The sequence below is a fragment of the Ptiloglossa arizonensis genome, chromosome 5 (assembly GCF_051014685.1).
Source record: "Ptiloglossa arizonensis isolate GNS036 chromosome 5, iyPtiAriz1_principal, whole genome shotgun sequence".
Lineage (NCBI taxonomy): Eukaryota > Metazoa > Arthropoda > Insecta > Hymenoptera > Colletidae > Ptiloglossa > Ptiloglossa arizonensis.
In genome coordinates, this window is record NC_135052.1 from 17,248,948 (window position 1) to 17,267,854 (window position 18,907).

Consider the following 18,907-nt stretch of genomic DNA (forward strand, 5'->3'; position numbering starts at 1 on the left):
CACGAAATAAAATCTATACAAATTTTTGTTAAGTCAATACTGGTTTATAATCTCTTATAAAGTGAAAAATCAAAGAACACAAGTTAAAATGTTTATTTAATCAATATCAATACCTGTACATTGACGATAAATTGATAAAAGCGGCTTGCAAATGCAGTACTACCTGAACTACTGACATCTAATTTTATATTTTCAGTCAATTTTGTAAAGATATCCGTTAATCTTTGTACATCTTGTTGATTCGATTGGGCAGATAAAATATTTTGTACAACCTGTTGATATTCTTCTTGATAGCAACATATCAAATTATAGAAGGGTACACTCACATTTGATATAAAATCTGGTTCAATTTGATGTGACAAAGTTACAGTCATCAATAACTGAAAAAGAAATCAATTACGTTAATATTTGAACAGTTATATTATAATTGAATCATAATATTAAATTGGAAAGAAAGATATGTAAGATAAAGAACGCAATTTATAGTATATTGAAAACAATTGAATCATTTACATTTAAAAACGGTGCCATTAATTTATTTCGAGGACGTCCATTTAAACTGTCATCATAAATATATTGTGTTAAATTTGTAATTATTGCACAACATATTGTAAATACTTCGTGACCAAATGAAAATAAACCTAATTCTACTGATTCTAAAAGTGAACGTAACAATTCAGGAGGTAAATTGCACACTTCTTTAGGAGATTTAGAACGTAATCTTAGCACCTCAAAATACCTGCAACAAAAAAAAGTCATATTTTAATTCAAGAATATATTAAATAGATTAAATCCAAAATGATATGATAATGACAAACAAATTTTCACTTACTGCAAACACAATGATGGAAACTTCAATAAATCTATAGTCACCATTCGCATAATTATATTCAAACCACAGTAAAACACATCCAAGCTGTCTACATCAACATCAATATGTAAAAGATTAGTGAAAATCTTCATTAGCAGTAGAATGTCTTGGCAATTATTTTCTTCTGTAGTTAAATCCACAGTTAATCGATTGGCATTGCAATGTGCATAAATTTGTACTATACTTGAACAAATGTCAGGTATTTGATGTACAGTTTCAGTCTAAAATTATAAAATACATAAAAAGTTATATGAACATTGATTGTTACTGTGCACACTTTATAACAAAATAAAATAATTAAAAATATTTTTACCTCTAGTAAATTCCAAAGAATTTCTTCGTTTGTACACTCAAACAACAATTCTAAAATTAATTGTACTATTTGCTGATAATTGTGGTATAAAGATAGTAAACTTGTAAGTTGCTGTAATACCGGCTGAATATATTGGAACAATGATATTGTTTCGGTTTTTGAAATTTGCATAACTTGTGCACCTTGTATGTCTTGTGCAGCTTGTGCAACTCCTATTACAACAATAAAGCATTTCAATACTCGTACATTTTTTACTATTTCCTAAAATATTAATAACTAAATACATAAGTTTACTACTTTGTAAAAATTGGAAGTAACTTACCGATAAAAGATTCTAAAATATCTATAATTTGAACTTTAATTTCTTCTTGGTGAAAACATTGAGAAAACTTTCTATTCGTAGTAATTTGTTTGAATCTATTTTGCAATAATTGCACTGTCTGAGACCAATAAGATTTGTCTGGACTAACAACTCCAACGGAAACCACTGCACGCATTAGTCCTCTTTTAACCACCTGTTGGAAGTCATATTGTTCTTTTGTAGCTAGATTCATAATATATCCAAAACGTTCAGACTTCAACACGCAACTGGCTCTGAAAAGTATTATATTTTCTCAATTTTTGTATTAAATTCTTTTACTATTAAATCTAATCATGATATGTAAAATATTATATCAGTATGAAATATATTCTTCTTTCTTACTAAGTATCGTAGAATATTGAAACGTAAATATTTAGTATTAATCCTAAGACGACGGATACGCGGATGGTGGACCTGAGTCATTTATAAACCGTACTGAAGCTCGTATTCTGAATTAAATTTCGAATTGTTTCAAATTGAGAATAAAAAATAATCCAGATTCGCCGTCCGAGAATTAAAAAGGAAAATTAATGATTTTACAGAATGATCGTTAAGCAAAACATATGAGACACGTATTTCCTTAGTGGTGTGCATATTTTGAAAATGCAGTTAATAGTATATTTTATTAATGATCAATAAGATCACTGTTTTCACTTTGGAAACTTACATTAAAAATATGGTGCATTTCTTATACTAAGAAAATTCACTATAAAAATAAATTGTTAATATAAAATTTTGTTCAAATATTAGATTAGAAGGGTTTCTTTTTAAACGATAAATACACTTGACTTAATATAAAAAAATATTCAATTTCCTTACTAACTCTCTTGCTTATGACTTTTCTCAAACCAAGACATTAACTGATTGGTTTTACCAGCACAATATAAAACTGTAGCTTGATTTCAATTTTTTTATTACAAGATAGAAGACTATGAATTTAATGTAGTGAATATACATGTACAGAATGTAGGAAAACGTGAAATAATGCATAAAATTGCTTTTCACTTTGTTTTAAAACATGTGAAATTCAATGTGCTAAATTTGTCATGCCATGAGCAAGAGGGCTAAACAGTCATCCTGCAAAGTCAGTTAAAAGGTTTTATGTTAGAAACTTTTGAGTGATGAAAATGTACTTCCTGTCTTATCTATCATTTATAATGATATTCCTATTTGTTCTTTATGATAGATACTATACAGTATCAAAATGCTTGTATATTTGTGTAAATTTATGTTTTAAATTAGAAAGTTTTGTAAAAAACAAAAAAAAAAAAAGGAAAATAGAATAAAATTCTGTAAAATGGTCTCAAAGAAAATTATAATAATGTTATCTTTAAATGAATTTTTATCAGAAACAGATATGTATTATCACCTACCATGAAACATGTGCCCCATATGAAACAATCATTCGGCAAAAGTCTTAAAGAAATTCAAAATCCGTTGATTTCACCTGAAAGACTTAATAAATGTTGCTAATCAAAATTCTTTAAGAATAAAAACTATGCACAAAAACGTTGTTACTTCCATCCAGATTATTCTAATGACTATTTCATACTATCATTTTGTACTTACTTCTTTGGTAAATCAACAAGAGATATTAATAATTTTATAGTTTCCTTCATTAATGCTGGTTCACCTTTAAAAGCATTAATATTGTGTTCTATTTTTTCTAAAAGAAAATTTATAGTCCATGACGCACCAGGGGTATCTTCTCCAAAAGCTTGTATGAATATAATACTTATTTCAGAATAATTATTTTCTACTAATAAGAGGTAATGAAGGGACCATCTGTGCAAAAACCACATTACTGTACAACTTAATTCTGGGCTAAGTATACTATCTAGATGAACAGATATTGCAGTTTTTTCTATGGCACACAAACGAAAAACATTTGCTACTAAACGAATTACATGATCTACTGATTCAGTAGCAATATTAATGTCTGATGAAACATTCTCTGAAGATGCTAAAAATTGTAGTGTGAGATTTAAGTCAATCTTTCCCTGTTGTATCTGAAAATTACACTTGTTTATTTTGTGTGATATTTTTAATTAAGTTATATTTAATTATATAATCCATCTGTCTAATAATGGTTAATATAAAATAAAATTTAAGTTTTAATTATATATTAGTTATACTTTCTTTTATCCAATTTGTTTACAGACCTGTTCCATACTGTATGTCATTATATTAGAAGGTATTAGGGCAGTTTCACCTTCAGACTCCATACAAAGTATATGACCTGTTACAAGTAGTAGCCAATGTATGTCTTCATACAATCTAATCATAGATGTATTCTTTACTATACTTAAGGGTTCAGTGTGTCCCACTAATTTATTAAGTATTTCACGTAATTTAAAAGTACGATCTTCTATTAATTGGGCCAGTAGTGGGAGAGAATGACTTGGTACTTCTCTTCCAAAAATTCCTAAAATACAAGAAAGTGTCATAATGGAAGTATGTGTATAATATAATACATGTTTAAAAATATGAAATTTTTAAAAGTACAGCACTGAAAATAATATAAGATAAAACATAAATATAATACTTACCAATTGTTTGTAACTGTTTTTTAAATCTAACTGTATCATCTTCCTCAAACTCCACTTTTTCCTTATTAAGGTCCTTCTCTTCAGGGCTTCTTGTACCTTCTGGTGCAGATAAATGACACTGGAGATACACATTAAATATTTTGATAGAACTTTGTTTACAAAATTCATTGGGAAATAAATTTGTTTGTGACCAAAAATGTAGCCATGTATTAAACAAAGTATTTAAAGCTTCTGTATATAAGCACTCATCAACGCATAACTATAATAAATAAAAGTTTTATAATAATTAAATAATTATTAAGAAATGTTACATTTACAAAACACAATAATTTTAGAATAGTACATGATGCAACTTACTGATTCTTCTTGTGCTGCATTTTCTATAAACAGGCAAGTTAATCGGGATAACTGTTCCATAAATAATGTAAACATATCTTCAGGTAAAGATGTAAACATTGTATTAAAATAAGTAAAAAGATTTTTTATAATATTTGCAATCTCATTTGCTTCTTGGTCGATAATATCAATACTTGTTATAAATTTTAGAAATCTCTGCATATAATTAGAGAGATATTGTAATGCAACTTGTTCAGAAAATACTATTGCACCATTCAAGCTTGCCATTTGAACCAAACAAGTTCTTGCATGGTGAGCTAATTGTGGGTTTCCTCGTATTTTCAAATACAATGTGAAAAACAAATCTAATACAGCTGGAATTAATATTACATCTTGCCAATCTTCACCTAATTCTAATGCTGGAGTACTTTCTGATTCACGCTCTGATTCAATTAAAGGTAGTACAATGGAGTTAAGGAATTAAATTAAGTTTAGAAAAAATGAAAAACTAAACTCCAGATACATATGAAAATAAATCAAGATGTTTTGTCATAAAAAGGATATTTTTTGGAGGAAAATATGTCCATGTAAGTGTACTTTCTACAATTGGAAGTAAATATTTAAGAAGAGTCATAGTATCTTCCTGCATATCTTCTTTAACCAATTCATCAAGTATTTTGATACTGAACTTGAAAATTCTTTTTAATATATTAACCTCGAATATTTCCTTTTCTTTAAAATGATCTTCCCATGTTAAACCTATATTTGACGACTTAGCATCAGTTGCATATTCTTGCATTATAGCAGTTATAAGATTGCATCCCAAAATTTTCTGTAAACATTACAAAATATAAACCAAACATTTCTGTTCATGATAGCCATCACTTTGGTTTATTTAATTTTATTTACTTTTGACAAGTCACCAGTCATTATTAAATTTTCCACTTTATTTAATGTACATTGTCGTTCTTGTCCAGAATCATTGATGTTTCCTTTTTTGATTATAATTGCTATAGTTTGAAGTATGCATCCTTTGACATATGGAGCTAAATGTGGTTTATTTATCACATAACGAAAAAGGTATTGTTTTAAAGAATAAATATCTCCTTTTAGCAGAATTGGCCATTCTCGTATTAATGCTATCTTTATTAAGCCAACTGCCTCAAAAAGAATGTAATCATTTGTATTTGTTTCCAATATTTGTCTACACAGTTGATAAGGAAATTTGGTTTTCCGAAAATTTAAAAAAACTTCCTCTGCAGATTGACGTTGCTCTGTTGAAATGAAATTTAGTGGTGCCTGACAAAATAATACAATTATTAAAAAAAAAACTTTAACAAATAGTTCTAAGGTATTATGTATACATATAACTACACATTATTAAATATCTTGTATAAACTAAAAAATGTTGATTGTTATATTGAAATATCTTTACAAAAATTATATCGATTTACATAAATAACATGTATATAATAATGTAAACGTACATATAACACAAAAAGAACTTCACAGAATTCTAGAATTATAAAAGTACACCATATTGTAGTTATAGTAAATTTAAAAATATTATTTAATTACCTACATACTAAATTCATATTTCTTAATATACAAAAGAATGTTTACATTAAAAATTTTCGTTTATATACAATGAGAAGTACAAAATAGAATGGTATTAAATATATGTATATTGTAATATTTGCACGATCCATATAATATTCGCATATATCATTTGGTACAATTTATTTGTAAAATATATTTATTATAACCTTTATAAAGGAATAAAATTACATAAAAAACCCCGGAAACTTACTAAAATTATTTGTGCAGCTTTTTCTAATTCGTTAATTAGGTGTTCTTCCATTTGTTCTAAAATATTCACGTTTTCCAGACTAAAATAATTGTCTGTAAACAAACTTGTTATTACTGGTGTTGGTTAAATATGCACCGCGGCACACTTCCTACCACCAAATTAAAAGCGGCTTTCGACTTCCAGAGTTGCCAAACAAGCCACCTTTTCCAGTCATGCGCACTGGATATCAACAGTGTGCGTAATCATATTATCTGCATCAAAGTTTAGCGGGCCCTCAATGTTCGAGTAAGCCTAGTAAAAGTGTTACGAAATCGTCAAAATCTTTTTTAAACAGACATCTTAAATCCAGAAAAGATGTCCGTAACGGAATGTCTGTTAATTTAACCTGAACATAGCTTAGATATTGTAGACTAACAGTAAGTTAAAAGACTACGGTACGGCTCATTTCAGATAACCCACTTACACTCGCCTTTGATCGATTAACTGACCGTACGTTAATTATCAATTAATGTAACTGTACATTAAATTAATTAAATGGTCTATAAACAAAATTGTATAATTCTTTTAACGGTGTCATTTATACCTCAAAACAGTTTTACTGATCCCATACGTATTAATGTAAGTAAGGACTCTGCTTGAAATTTTTAATTCCATTTTTAATTTCCGTCAAAATAAAACTTTAAAATAATTTTCTACAACTAAACAGGGGCTCATATAATACCCGTTTTTACTCGATTTTAGTTTTATGGTGATGCGAATTCCAGTGCGCATGACCGAAAAATGTGACTTGTTTGGCAACTCTGCTTTCGAATGAATTTGTCAAGTATAATTCATTGCGCATGTAGAAAATGTAGTTTTTCAATGCGTATATTATAGTGTTTAGTAGTTGCATTAGAATCTGTATAAAATGCATGTAAAACTCGAAAATTTCAAATGATCAAATTGAAGACTTAATTTTAGTCTACAATTTTACACATCTTAAAAACATTGCTGTATCATTCTTATTTCATAGCGATTCAACGATCCGTTGCATATAGGTTAACTATAAAACATACTGTATCACTCAGTAAAACTGCAACTTTAGGAGAAACTTCTTCTTTTGTTGTAAGACTTAAAATTTTTTACTTAGTAAAATATATTTACATGCTTATAACAAAAAACACATACATATTTTAAAAACGAGTAATTTATTACAGTTACATTAATTAAAATTCATAAATATACGTTTAGTATATAAATTTATTTACAGTATCGATCTGCTTTCATTTTACTTCTTCTGTCCAATAAAGTTTCATGTAAGTTTCCTTCTCGTTTTGCTTTTTCTAATTCAGTACGATCTGCTTTATTTACTCTTAATTTCTTGTCCTGAAACTTTTGGAACTTCCTCCTAAATATTAGTATTACATTTTTAATTTATTATGCATAATTATAACTTATTGTTTTTATACATCAATTCTATTACTTACACATAGTTCACTTCAACATCTTGTAGAGAACCCTGTTCTTCTTTCGGTATGTCTTTATTTGGATCTTGAGCTTTCTGAGTTATGCTCCTGATAGTACAAAATTCTGAAGACCCAGCAGTCTTAGTTTGACAAACAATATCATCTTCGTCTGTAAGTGAGACAAAGCAACTATTGCTATTTAAAATAGCAAGTTTGTTATCCTAAAAACAAATCATAGAATATTCAACTTTACATAGTTATACTATTTAAATTGTAATTTGTTAAAAGCAATGTATTAAACATTTAATAATAAATAAATAAATAAATTAATAAGTTGAAATACTTGGAAAATTGGTTCCCATTGTTCAATCATGCCAACTGCATCGCTTCTTCCAACAACAACACCTTTTTTATCAACTCCTAAATACTTCCCATAACCAGATTTTAATGCAATCTTAGTTTCACTTATTGGAAAAGCTGTCAAAATTTCTTCTGGAGAAGGTCCTTCACCTTCGTCATGAGGTGCACCTAATGTAAATAATCCATTATCTAAAGCTTTCATATAAGTATGATTTCCAAACTCAATTGCCACTGTTCCAGTAACCTCTGACACTTGTGCAGCTTTCCACCACCCACCTATAACAAATCCAATAAAATAAATTGAATAATTTGTATAAGATTGTACACAATAAATAGTATTATAGATTATCAAACAGGACATACCATGTGCTATAATATCTTTATCGTCAGTAGCATTAACGTGTTCCTTCTCTTGTTTTTTCGATTTTCGTTTTTTTGATCTGCAAAATGTAGATGATTATGAAAATATCAAAACAAACAGATTGCCAGGGAGGTTAACTTATACCTTATTTTTTCACCTTTCAAAACAAGTTTTCCTGTTCTTACTTTATCATATTCTGACATTTTTACGTATATTTTTGTACTAATTTAGAAACACGTAGCATGGCCAATTGTTTCGTGGTTCATATAATGAATACTATTGTTTTATAACATAGTTGCCAAATCGTGTTTAATGGCTACACATTAAATCGTGGATATCCTCTCAGCTCCCTCCTGCCTAACCAAGTTAAGATTTCCGTGTTCGTGAACTCGACATTTCGGACAACAGAAAGAAGGAGAAGGTGAAGCTTTCTTTCCTGCGATTCGTATAACGTAGAAAAGTAATGTAATAAAGAAAAATGTTCAAAATATTTTTCTTTTTCACTCATTCTCATAGATGGAGTTCGAAATATTTTAGTAACATGATACTCAAAATGTTTTCAAGGTTACAGCTACCCCTAAAGTTTTCAAAGTCCCATTTAATTTCAGATCTCTACTCTGTGTAATTAGTTTATCTTATATTGAAAGGGAGAAATGGCCAATAATACTTGAAATTGTCATATATTATTCTTCGACTTATATTGTAGGATCACATTAAGGAAATGCAAAGGATAGGGAAAGAAGAAAACTACTCGACTTAGGTAGAATGAAATTATTGAAACGTATCAAAGTTACATTCTTATTTCTACGATTTTTGTACAAAATAAAAATGTTCTACGATATAATATTCAATTTATTTTTATATGTTAACTCAATAATTTAAATTCGCAGCCAATTAGTTCGGTACTTTCCGCGACGAAGAATTATTGTTCATTGCGAGTTATACCGATTACTAGGTCTCACCACTAGATAGATAGAATTAAAGTTCCGTTGATCTCCCTCTATATGCAATACAAACGAAATTATTAAACCAAAGAGATAGAAAGAATCAAAGTTTCTTCGATCTCCTTGTTTAGTTCTTTCAAACAATTACATTGTTGAACAAAATGAGACAAAATTGGGGAAGACGCGACGCAAACCATGGAGTTGGTTCTGCTAGGTCGGTCCCGCTTCCGTTTAGTGAACTCGATTCGAGAATAAACTGATAATTTATACGGAATGGTTTGAGCGATACATAGTATTTACTATACAAAGGATGTCTCGTGAAATTATAACCAAGAATGAGTTAACTCATCGACGATAAAAAGGTAAACAATGTAGAATTTTTTTATAAATTACTATATTTAAGTTCATATATAGAATAAATTATAACAAGATATATTTTATAAATGAACTCGTAATGTGTTGTACTTGTGAATAATAAATATTTATACACATATACAATACAAAAATGCAAAAGTCAATTTCTTAGGGATATATTTTAAATATTTTTGGAAACAAATATACAGGATACAAAATTAGATTTAATTAATATATTTTTTAGATAGAAAGCAATATAAATATGAAATATGTCTACCCTATCAAAATTGAGATTATATAGGCATATTATCTTTGTAAATATGTAATCAAAATATTATACAACGAGAAAATTGCAAAATTCGTAAAAATATATAAGTATATATTTTTGCACATTAATTATAGTGCGAGTCTTATGACATAAAATGAATGAAATTACAATAACATTTTTCATGAAAGCTATAATTTACATGGTACAAATTACATATAAAATTAAAGATATAGTTTTATTCTATTTAGTAATGAGCACTGAACTGTTACTAAAAAATTGTGGCACACTTTGAGATGTAGTAGTAATACATATAGGGAATTTACTCTCTATGACAAAATATAAAATCATGAAATATGATAAAAGAAATAAGAATATGTATTGTAAAATATAATATTGGTGGTTGTCCAAGAGTAACAATACAAAATATTTTAAATAGAATTTTTCATGGAAGATATATCATTCTAGGACTGGCTATTTAAGTACCTATACTTATGATATTTCTACCATCAAGTATGATTGAAGCATGTGAAGCATCATTAATTAATTTAAAAAAGTAATCTTTTCACAAAATGTTTGAATTTTGTTTCCACAAAAATGTATAATAAATAAAATCATAAGTGTCTCATACTTTTGTCACAGAGTATACCTTCAATCTTGCATATGTGATTTGAAAAAATGTAGATAGTACTTATAATAAATCAAATTAAACAATGATATTTTGTTTTAATTATATTATACCGAATAAAAAATTGTAATCAATGTCTATGAATCTCAACATATATTTAAAAATTGTAGTATTCAAATATTCTAATAAATGAAATAGTTAAAATGCTTTTAACTTTTATGAAAATGTAATTTGATGTTCTTATAATTTTGAAATAATTTAAAGTTTTTATATGTTCAGATATATTCAAAAATGTCTGTATTAGAAATATGGAGTAAAAACTCTGTAGCATATTAGAAGTTTGAGTCCGACATTACATGAAGATTACTTAAAATAGTTCAAGAATTTCAAATTGATAAATTAAATGTGAAAAATAATGCAAATACTGGTATTTCGTACAACTATATATGTCATTCGTACATGTAATTGTTTGTCAAAACAATTTATACAACATGTTAATTAATTCTAATAAGTCGTAATAATTAAAAAAATTATGAATATAATTTCTTTTTGTGCATTTTGACAATATCAATAGTATTGACATTTATTAACCTCCTTTTATTCATAAGATATTAATGACCGTTCATTTTAGTAAGAATATAGAGGTAAACTTCAAAGATCCTTCAAAACAAATATAATTAGAAAGTAAAATACTCATTTCATAAAATCTTAATTATACTCATTACTTATATTGATTGACGGATTTTGGAATTATTATTGAAAGCATCATATCTATTAGGCATCGACATTTTTACCAGAAGTATTAATGCAATCAACTAATATCAAATGTAAACTTTACTTGTTCTTTTGGGCACTATTGTAATTTTGTAAAAATCAATTATTCGTACGTCTAGGAATTGGATATCGAAGTACTAAAACGCTGTCTGCTGATATAATTGGTAATACATTGTCACAATGATGATTTACTAAATGACTTACACTATCAAAAACACGATCTTTAGTGCGAACCTGCAATTAAAATAAATTAAGTATTATGTTTTTTCTCTTTTTTTTTTTTTCAAATAAAAAGTCTTATATTATCAAACTATAATATTTTAGAAAATACTTACTACGCCTTCAGGATCAATTAATAGTAAATGTTTTGGTGTACCATTATTCATACCAGTAAGGACATATTGACCAGGTGAACCCTGAGATTCTCGAACCAAAAAATCACCATCCTATTGAGATCAAGTAAATTTATAACATTTAGTTTTTCAACATCCCTACATTATTTATTATTTTATTTACCCTTGTCAGCATAGATTCTGCTTCAGCACGACTAACACTGCCATGAAACCATATTTCTTGTTTTAATTGTTGTTTCTGAGAATGTGGACTTAATCTATTCATATCTGATATTGCAGAACTAAATGGCTCTGAAAATTATGTTATTTTGTAAAATAACTAACTAACATCTTACATAATGAAAATAGCAAAGTATTGTTAGAGTTTAAAGTTACTTACGCATATCAAATACATCAAAAAGTGATGTTTGATCACGATGACTTTCTCTGCTTGCTGCTATAACACTGTCATTTACATAATTATGTTCAGGAGCCATATTGAAGTTCGTAGTGGATGTTCCATCAGAATTTAAATCAATCAAATTACCAGTTTCTGTAATATTAATAAAATATATTATTGGCATTAAATGAAATTACAAATTGCAATGTATTGATAATTATTTTTAATTATAACAAAATAACATAAAAAAATTAATAAATATTACCTGCCCATTGTTGATGATGCCTATCTGAATTAGAAGAGAATGAGTCATGCAAAACAGAATTTTGTGCATTACTTCGTGATATATGATTTTGTCCAGAATGATGATGTTTCAAATTTGGTAGCGTTGATGCTGCAGTTGGCAAAGGTGGTACTGGTGGAGGGCCAATATCTGGCGGTACTTTGCCTGGTAGATCATTATAATAATCTCTATCTGCTTCTCGCATACCATTTAGCATAGGACTATAAAAAAAAGGAAAGATACATTAAGTAAAATGTACAAATTACTACACTTACATAATGCCAAATGTAAATTATAATTACTGTAATGAAGCTGGTTTTGTGAGGAATTCTTTAAATCGTAACTCAAAAGCTTGTCCAATAGTAGATATAACATCTTGTGCCAGTCCTCCACCACATTCCAATACATAACAAGCACGCCACTCTTGCATATTCTTTGCAACATATGCAACGAAATCGAGTATTTCCTGGTGATAAATCCCAACTATTTTATACTTTAAAACTATATAAAATACAAATGCATTGGAATAATAAAAAGTAGTGTTATATAAAATATAATTTACAGTATCTCCACCCGAAGCAAAAGATATACGTGGCATTTCATGTTTGGCAATAATGTGTCCAGTTTCTATATTAGTCAAAGCTAAGCTGCAACTACTAATAGCCAAATTTATAGTAGCGCCTGTATGTTCCATACGCGGCTTGTCGGCTATTGCCCTTAGCACTTTTCTGTCCACCTGGGTAATGTACATAAAACATGTACTATTTAAAATATGAAAGACTAAAAATTTGACAGTTTGTTTTTAGAAGTAAAATTAAAAGCTGCATATTTTAAATAGATGATACCCTTCTTTTTTTATCTGCAGATTTTAATCCAGCTGCTTCACAAACTCTGTTTATACATTCTCTAAAAAAATAATTTTAATGTACAATAATTTCTATAAAAAATGTATCAAAAGTACATTGAAAAACTTACTTGGCAACACATGATCTTGTCTCAAAATCTAAGCTTTTCATAGATGTGTATACTTCGAGACATCCTATGTACTGAAATTTATAACAAAGGAAGTTAACTTCGCATTTTGATGAAAGTTCATTTTGTAGTCACCAAAGATATTAAATTTTAGAATCAAAAATTAAAAACCTACCTTAACAGTATAAGTGATTCCTTCTTTACTCACTAGATGATCAGGGTGTAACCATCCTCTAGCTGGTTTACTTATAAAACTACTACTTCCAGTTGCCATTTCTAAATCCTATGCACATACGTATAACTGTAACAGCATTTTATAGAACTGTAATTGGGATCTTTTTAAAACAGTTTAAATCCAAGATTTTTATTTCAAATATTTTACTTTATATATTTGTATTTACAAACAATATATGTATTTTGAAATAAAACTTTATAATTTTTTTTTCTATTAAATTAAATGAAATTATTAATTATGAAGATATTCTTTCACATTTTAAAGTTGTACTCAAAAGAATTTGATAGCTGTCATTCGTTATATAACGTCGACAACATTATTTAATTATAAATTTTAGCAAAAAAGCCTTGTAACAATAATAAGGAAATATAAACGATTAAAATATTTCGTTAACTGTAAAAAAGAAACTTTTCATTACTGTACGTATGATTTACCAGGAAATGAGATCACACCTCGCAGACGTTAACTGGGATCATATGTCCACAATCCAGTTATACTCGCTCGATCTATTAATCATTTCGCAAAAATACTTTGATTACTTCGCACAAAGTGATATTACGATAAATGCGTATTTGCCTGCATTTTCAGCCACACCACAAACATGAAGTATATTCGCTATTTTGCAGAATCCATAAATACCAAACGGGAACTATCGATAATTTAATCGCATTCCCTTTTTCACCGACTGTACCGACGATCTTCTTCGCTCTTGAATTATTAGGTTGGTGCGCATGAAGGTTCTTTTTCATAAAAATTTTAAAAGCATAAACATTTTTATAATTTCTTATAGCTAATTGAAATACTTTTCATAAAAGATTCTCAATAAAAATTTTAAGTACTTTCCTTAACAATCAATTAACTTTATTAATTTAATTTCTTCTGCATCAATAGTTTTGAAGGATATAAACGCTCATTTTACAAATAACTCTTTTTAACACAATCTATTTCGTAAAAAATTTTAAATGTTTAAAGAAATGAAAATTTGTTAATCAAAAATAGGTAAAATGAGAATATAATACAATTTTATATTTTAAATTACTGTATCATTAACATTCTTGTCGTGTAAGATTCTGAGTTATCGTGCAATAAAATCGGTCCATTTTTTCTTTTTTAAGTGTAGAATAATTAGTCCCTTTTCAAAATATCTATAGAACAGCACCCTGTTAAGACGCTCCTGTTAAAGTCACGTGGTTTTATTTACATAAATGAAGATATAATAAGCTAATCCTATAGTTGCGTACGCAACGCATTGTAGTATACATAAATCGATTCTTAAATTCAACGTTAGTTTTGACTAGTTTTAATGTAATTTTAACGACTGAAATGTTGTGTGTTTAATAAACAATATACAAAATGTATTATTAACAAGGAACAAAATAATATTTAAATATTATAATATAAAAAAGTAATTGAACATGAAACGAATGAAAATTAAACCGAAAAAACCCAATCCATTGTTTGAGCTTTGGTTAGAAGAATGGAGGAAAGAGTCTGAATCAAAAAATTCTGAGTTACAATATCATTTTTCGAAAGCACTCGCTTCTCTAAAGAAATTTCCTTTACCGTTAAAATCTGGAAAAGATTGTATAATATTGCAACATTTTGGTAAAAAATTATGTTTGATGTTAGATAAAAAACTTGAAAAATATAAAGCCGAAAATGATAGTTTGACAGATGCTGAAGATTTTGTTTGTATACATTGTAATTATAATGAAAAGCATGTATCTAACAAAATGTGTAAATCACAACAAATTACAACGAATGTAGATAATGAGCATCTAAGGGTAAGTACATTTATATAGAATTCTTTTTATAAAATAAATAATTGATAACAAATATTAAAATAGATGTTAAATTCAATTTTATATTTTTAAATCGAATGTGATGAGTGGAAATACAGTTGTTTTGTGAACTTATCTGATATGACATATTCAAAGCTATAAAATCACTTGTAGGTTACATATTAATGTTGCGTCATTTCACATAATATACATCTTTTCATGTTATTTGCTTAATATTTTAATTTCTCTAATTAGATGATTTCTTATTGTTTAGCATTTTGTTTGCATACAAATAATTCTTTTACTATTTTATGGTCATGACTTACATTTCATGGAAGTATATTTAAACAGAAAATTAAAGATGTGTGAGATGTAAAAATGTGTGTATTGCTCCAAAGAATTAAATAACAAATGTGAACTTATGTTTATGTTTTTAAAGGTAAAATATATTAAATGATTTCATCTCAGATGATAATAATGTGTTTTCACCTTTGTATTTTATTTAGTATATAGAAAGAATATAATTAAATGTAGTAAAATGAACTTAATATGTTGTTTTTTTTAAGACAGAACTGGCAGTATTTAATGAATTAAACTTATCATTGTGGAATTTGGAAAATTATGCTGTTATACTGATTTTATACAAGAATGCACAAAATCCTTGTTATCCAGGTATTTTTCAAATAATACTTTTAATTTTTGTATCATTGTTTTTTTGTTGCAAAATTTAGATAATTATTGTCACTTTATTAGGATTTACTGATGAGGTAGAACTGCTACTTGAAATGAAAAAGTTATGCGATCATGGATCAAAAGTTGCAATTAAAAATTTATTTGATAATGGTTTAATTTCGGCAACAGGTGTGCCAATTAGGTAATGAGCTTATATTATTAGTAATATTAAACTTCAAATTTATATTATATTAGTGTAATGATGCAATGTTATTAAAAAGTAATGTAACTCACATAGGTATAGCCTTACAGGGCATGGTGTAAATATTGCAAAAAAATTATGTGAAATTACTACTATTGATGTAAAATTAATTAATTCTTCTGATGTTTTAATTGAAATTGAAACACGTTTAAAATCGTTGTTTAGACAAAATTTGATGTTAAATAAAAATACAAAAAATCTTAACACGAAAGATACAAATGTAGAAATAATTAAAGATTGTTATGAAAATACCCATAATAACTTAAGTAAATTTTCACAAATTCTTGACTCTCAGACTGCAGAATTTATCAGTAGTGAAAAAAATATTCAAGAATCTGATGAGTGCTCCATAAAACAGAAACCTAAGGAAAATAAAATTGACATAAAAAAGTGTCACAAACAGTCAAAAAAAGTGAAAAATGTGGAAGAATATACATTAAATAAAGCAGAAGATGGTAAAACAGAATTTGCTGATAATCTTCAAAAAAACATTTATTTAGAAGCAAACAAATTTGATATTATATTGTTAGTAGATACACAGGAAATTTGTGGGTATGTTTTATTTTATTAAATTTTTAAATAAATTTACTTTAAAGTTTAAAACTAATCTTATTTTAGTGGTAAAACAAAACCTCAACATGATGCTACAATAATGGAATTATCACAACTCAGTATTTTGTTTGAGGTACGTAATTTAAAAATAGGTGATTTTGCATGGATTGCCAGATGTAGAGTCACAAGCAGTGAATTGATTCTACCCTATATAGTGGAACGGAAGCGAATAGACGATTTAAGTGCAAGTATTACAGATGGAAGGTTTCATGAACAAAAGGTAGCACAATAACTGCTTCTAATTGGTTGTATTTGTATATTTTTCAATGATGATATAGAAAATTGTTTTTCATAGTTCCGATTGAAGCAATGTGGGATTGAAAATCTTATGTATATAATTGAGGAATATGGTAAAAATCAAAGATTAACAATACCGCACTCAACATTGATACAAGCTTCTATTAATACTTTAATACAAGATGGATTTTTAGTGAAATATACAGAGAATCATAAAAGTTCTATGTTTTATTTGTCATCATTAACAAAAATTTTAATTAAAATTTTTAAAGTATGTAGATTATTTTGAAGACTTTCCTTATTTTAATTTAAACAAATAGTATAGTCTACACTGTAAAGGATTACTCTTTTTTCTTAGGGAAAAAATTTAATAGGCTGTAAGAAAGAAGCTCTTGCACAAACAAATATTGTAAATAATACCCTTAGTCTCATGGAATTTGAAGAATTTAATAAAGCAGCATCTAAGCAGAAAGTATGTATGAAATTTACTTCATATGACAAATTGAATTAATGTTTATCTAATTAAACGTCTTTCTTTTTCAGGTATTTAATGTAAGTCAAATGTTCATTCGCCAACTGCTACAATTAAAAGGAATATCTATAGACAAAGCTTTTGCAATTGTGGAACGTTATCCAACGCCACAAATATTATTTGATACTTTACAAAATTCTGATTGCAGTGGAGATTCATTATTATCAAGTATCGAATTTGGGGATAAAAAACGTTTGCTCGGGGCAAGCATTAGTAAAACAATTTACCAATTATACACAATGAAAAATTTAAATTGATAAATGATATTTTTTATATAAGTAACAATATTAAATTATTATCATTACATTTTATAACGAATTTATAAATTCACAGAGGAATATTGAATAGGTGTACTGAAATATTAATTTTAATCTTAATTGTTTAAATGTGTAACTTTTATATAGTATTTTAAGTATATTTATTTGCAAAAAAATATACACATAAGATTGTCACCACATTTAAATGCTTGTTTATATCGAAAAGATAAGTTATGAATAATTAAAAAAAGGGTCATTTTGTATTTGAAGAATTTAAGAATCGAAACATAATAAAATTAATTTTTAAGGGGAAACACCCAAACAACTAAAACAATTATATTCTATATTTTTTATTTTTAGTCTTCACGAGAAATATTCGTATATGTATACATGTATGTGTGAATATGTACACACGATATTTCAAAAACATGGGACAAGTTTCGAAACATGTAAATTTCTTATACGAAGAGAAAACGAAAAATCTTTCCCTATTTTGCAATCTGAGGCTTCGTTTTCGAGATATAATCAGATAAAGTTTACTGATGTGACTCCCGGTACGCGCTATTTATATCTCAGTCAGCTGATCACGCGACTGTACATATACGCTCTTACACGCGAGAAACACGTATTCTTAACGTTTACATACATACAAATTTTAACTATTAATATCTCGACAACGAAGATTTAGAATAGATTGCGAAATGGTAAAGTATTTTTTGATTTCTTTTTACCCAAAGAATATGCATGTTTCATCTTGTCCCATTTTTTTGAAACACCCTGTATATTTTACTATGAAAATAATTTTTATGTAGTAGATAGTGCATCTATTTTTTACTGCCTCGCGAGAATTGCCGTATTAGTTATATAATATAATAATGGTTGTTTATAAAAGTTTTATTATACATATACATAAAGAAGAAGACGTTAACCACAATATATATAGATAGAAGCATCGACTAGA

The 18,907-nt window shown here is 27.4% G+C and overlaps 4 protein-coding genes across 7 annotated transcripts; 1 reads left to right on the forward strand and 3 right to left on the reverse strand.

Moving 5' to 3' along the window:
• Positions 1-77: 77 nt before the first annotated feature.
• LOC143147044 (exportin-4) lies at positions 78-6,691 on the reverse strand. Its single transcript, XM_076311885.1, has 12 exons — positions 6,241-6,691; positions 5,340-5,729; positions 4,995-5,262; positions 4,452-4,891; positions 4,095-4,353; positions 3,708-3,970; positions 3,115-3,554; positions 1,507-1,778; positions 1,185-1,396; positions 833-1,092; positions 514-739; positions 78-380 (listed from the first exon to the last, which is right to left on the reverse strand). Exons 1-12 carry the CDS (start codon positions 6,289-6,291, stop codon positions 93-95), a joined length of 3,369 nt encoding a protein of 1,122 aa, XP_076168000.1. The 5' UTR covers positions 6,292-6,691; the 3' UTR covers positions 78-92.
• Positions 6,692-7,408: 717 nt separating this feature from the next.
• Frg1 (FSHD region gene 1) lies at positions 7,409-8,873 on the reverse strand. The gene is made up of 5 exons (XM_076311435.1): positions 8,551-8,873; positions 8,409-8,485; positions 8,029-8,321; positions 7,707-7,906; positions 7,409-7,627 (listed from the first exon to the last, which is right to left on the reverse strand). The coding sequence occupies exons 1-5, from the start codon at positions 8,607-8,609 to the stop codon at positions 7,480-7,482; spliced, it is 777 nt and encodes a 258-aa protein (XP_076167550.1). The 5' UTR covers positions 8,610-8,873; the 3' UTR covers positions 7,409-7,479.
• A 2,282-nt stretch (positions 8,874-11,155) lies between these two features.
• Shc (SHC-adaptor protein) lies at positions 11,156-14,290 on the reverse strand. Of its 4 annotated transcripts, none has more exons than XM_076311493.1 (11): positions 14,046-14,290; positions 13,534-13,641; positions 13,362-13,432; positions 13,232-13,292; positions 12,949-13,122; positions 12,689-12,852; positions 12,369-12,607; positions 12,104-12,256; positions 11,888-12,015; positions 11,707-11,817; positions 11,156-11,605 (listed from the first exon to the last, which is right to left on the reverse strand). In XM_076311493.1, the coding sequence occupies exons 1-11, from the start codon at positions 14,067-14,069 to the stop codon at positions 11,471-11,473; spliced, it is 1,368 nt and encodes a 455-aa protein (XP_076167608.1). In that variant the 5' UTR covers positions 14,070-14,290; the 3' UTR covers positions 11,156-11,470. The 4 variants fall into 4 exon arrangements, with proteins under 4 accessions (XP_076167608.1, XP_076167611.1, XP_076167610.1 ...); XM_076311496.1 differs by having other exon boundaries at positions 13,534-13,659; XM_076311495.1 differs by having other exon boundaries at positions 14,028-14,290.
• Positions 14,291-14,870: 580 nt separating this feature from the next.
• On the forward strand, positions 14,871-18,907 carry Mus81 (mus81 structure-specific endonuclease subunit). The gene is made up of 8 exons (XM_076311526.1): positions 14,871-15,377; positions 15,941-16,046; positions 16,128-16,248; positions 16,345-16,860; positions 16,927-17,140; positions 17,216-17,428; positions 17,516-17,629; positions 17,701-18,907. The coding sequence occupies exons 1-8, from the start codon at positions 15,009-15,011 to the stop codon at positions 17,944-17,946; spliced, it is 1,899 nt and encodes a 632-aa protein (XP_076167641.1). The 5' UTR covers positions 14,871-15,008; the 3' UTR covers positions 17,947-18,907.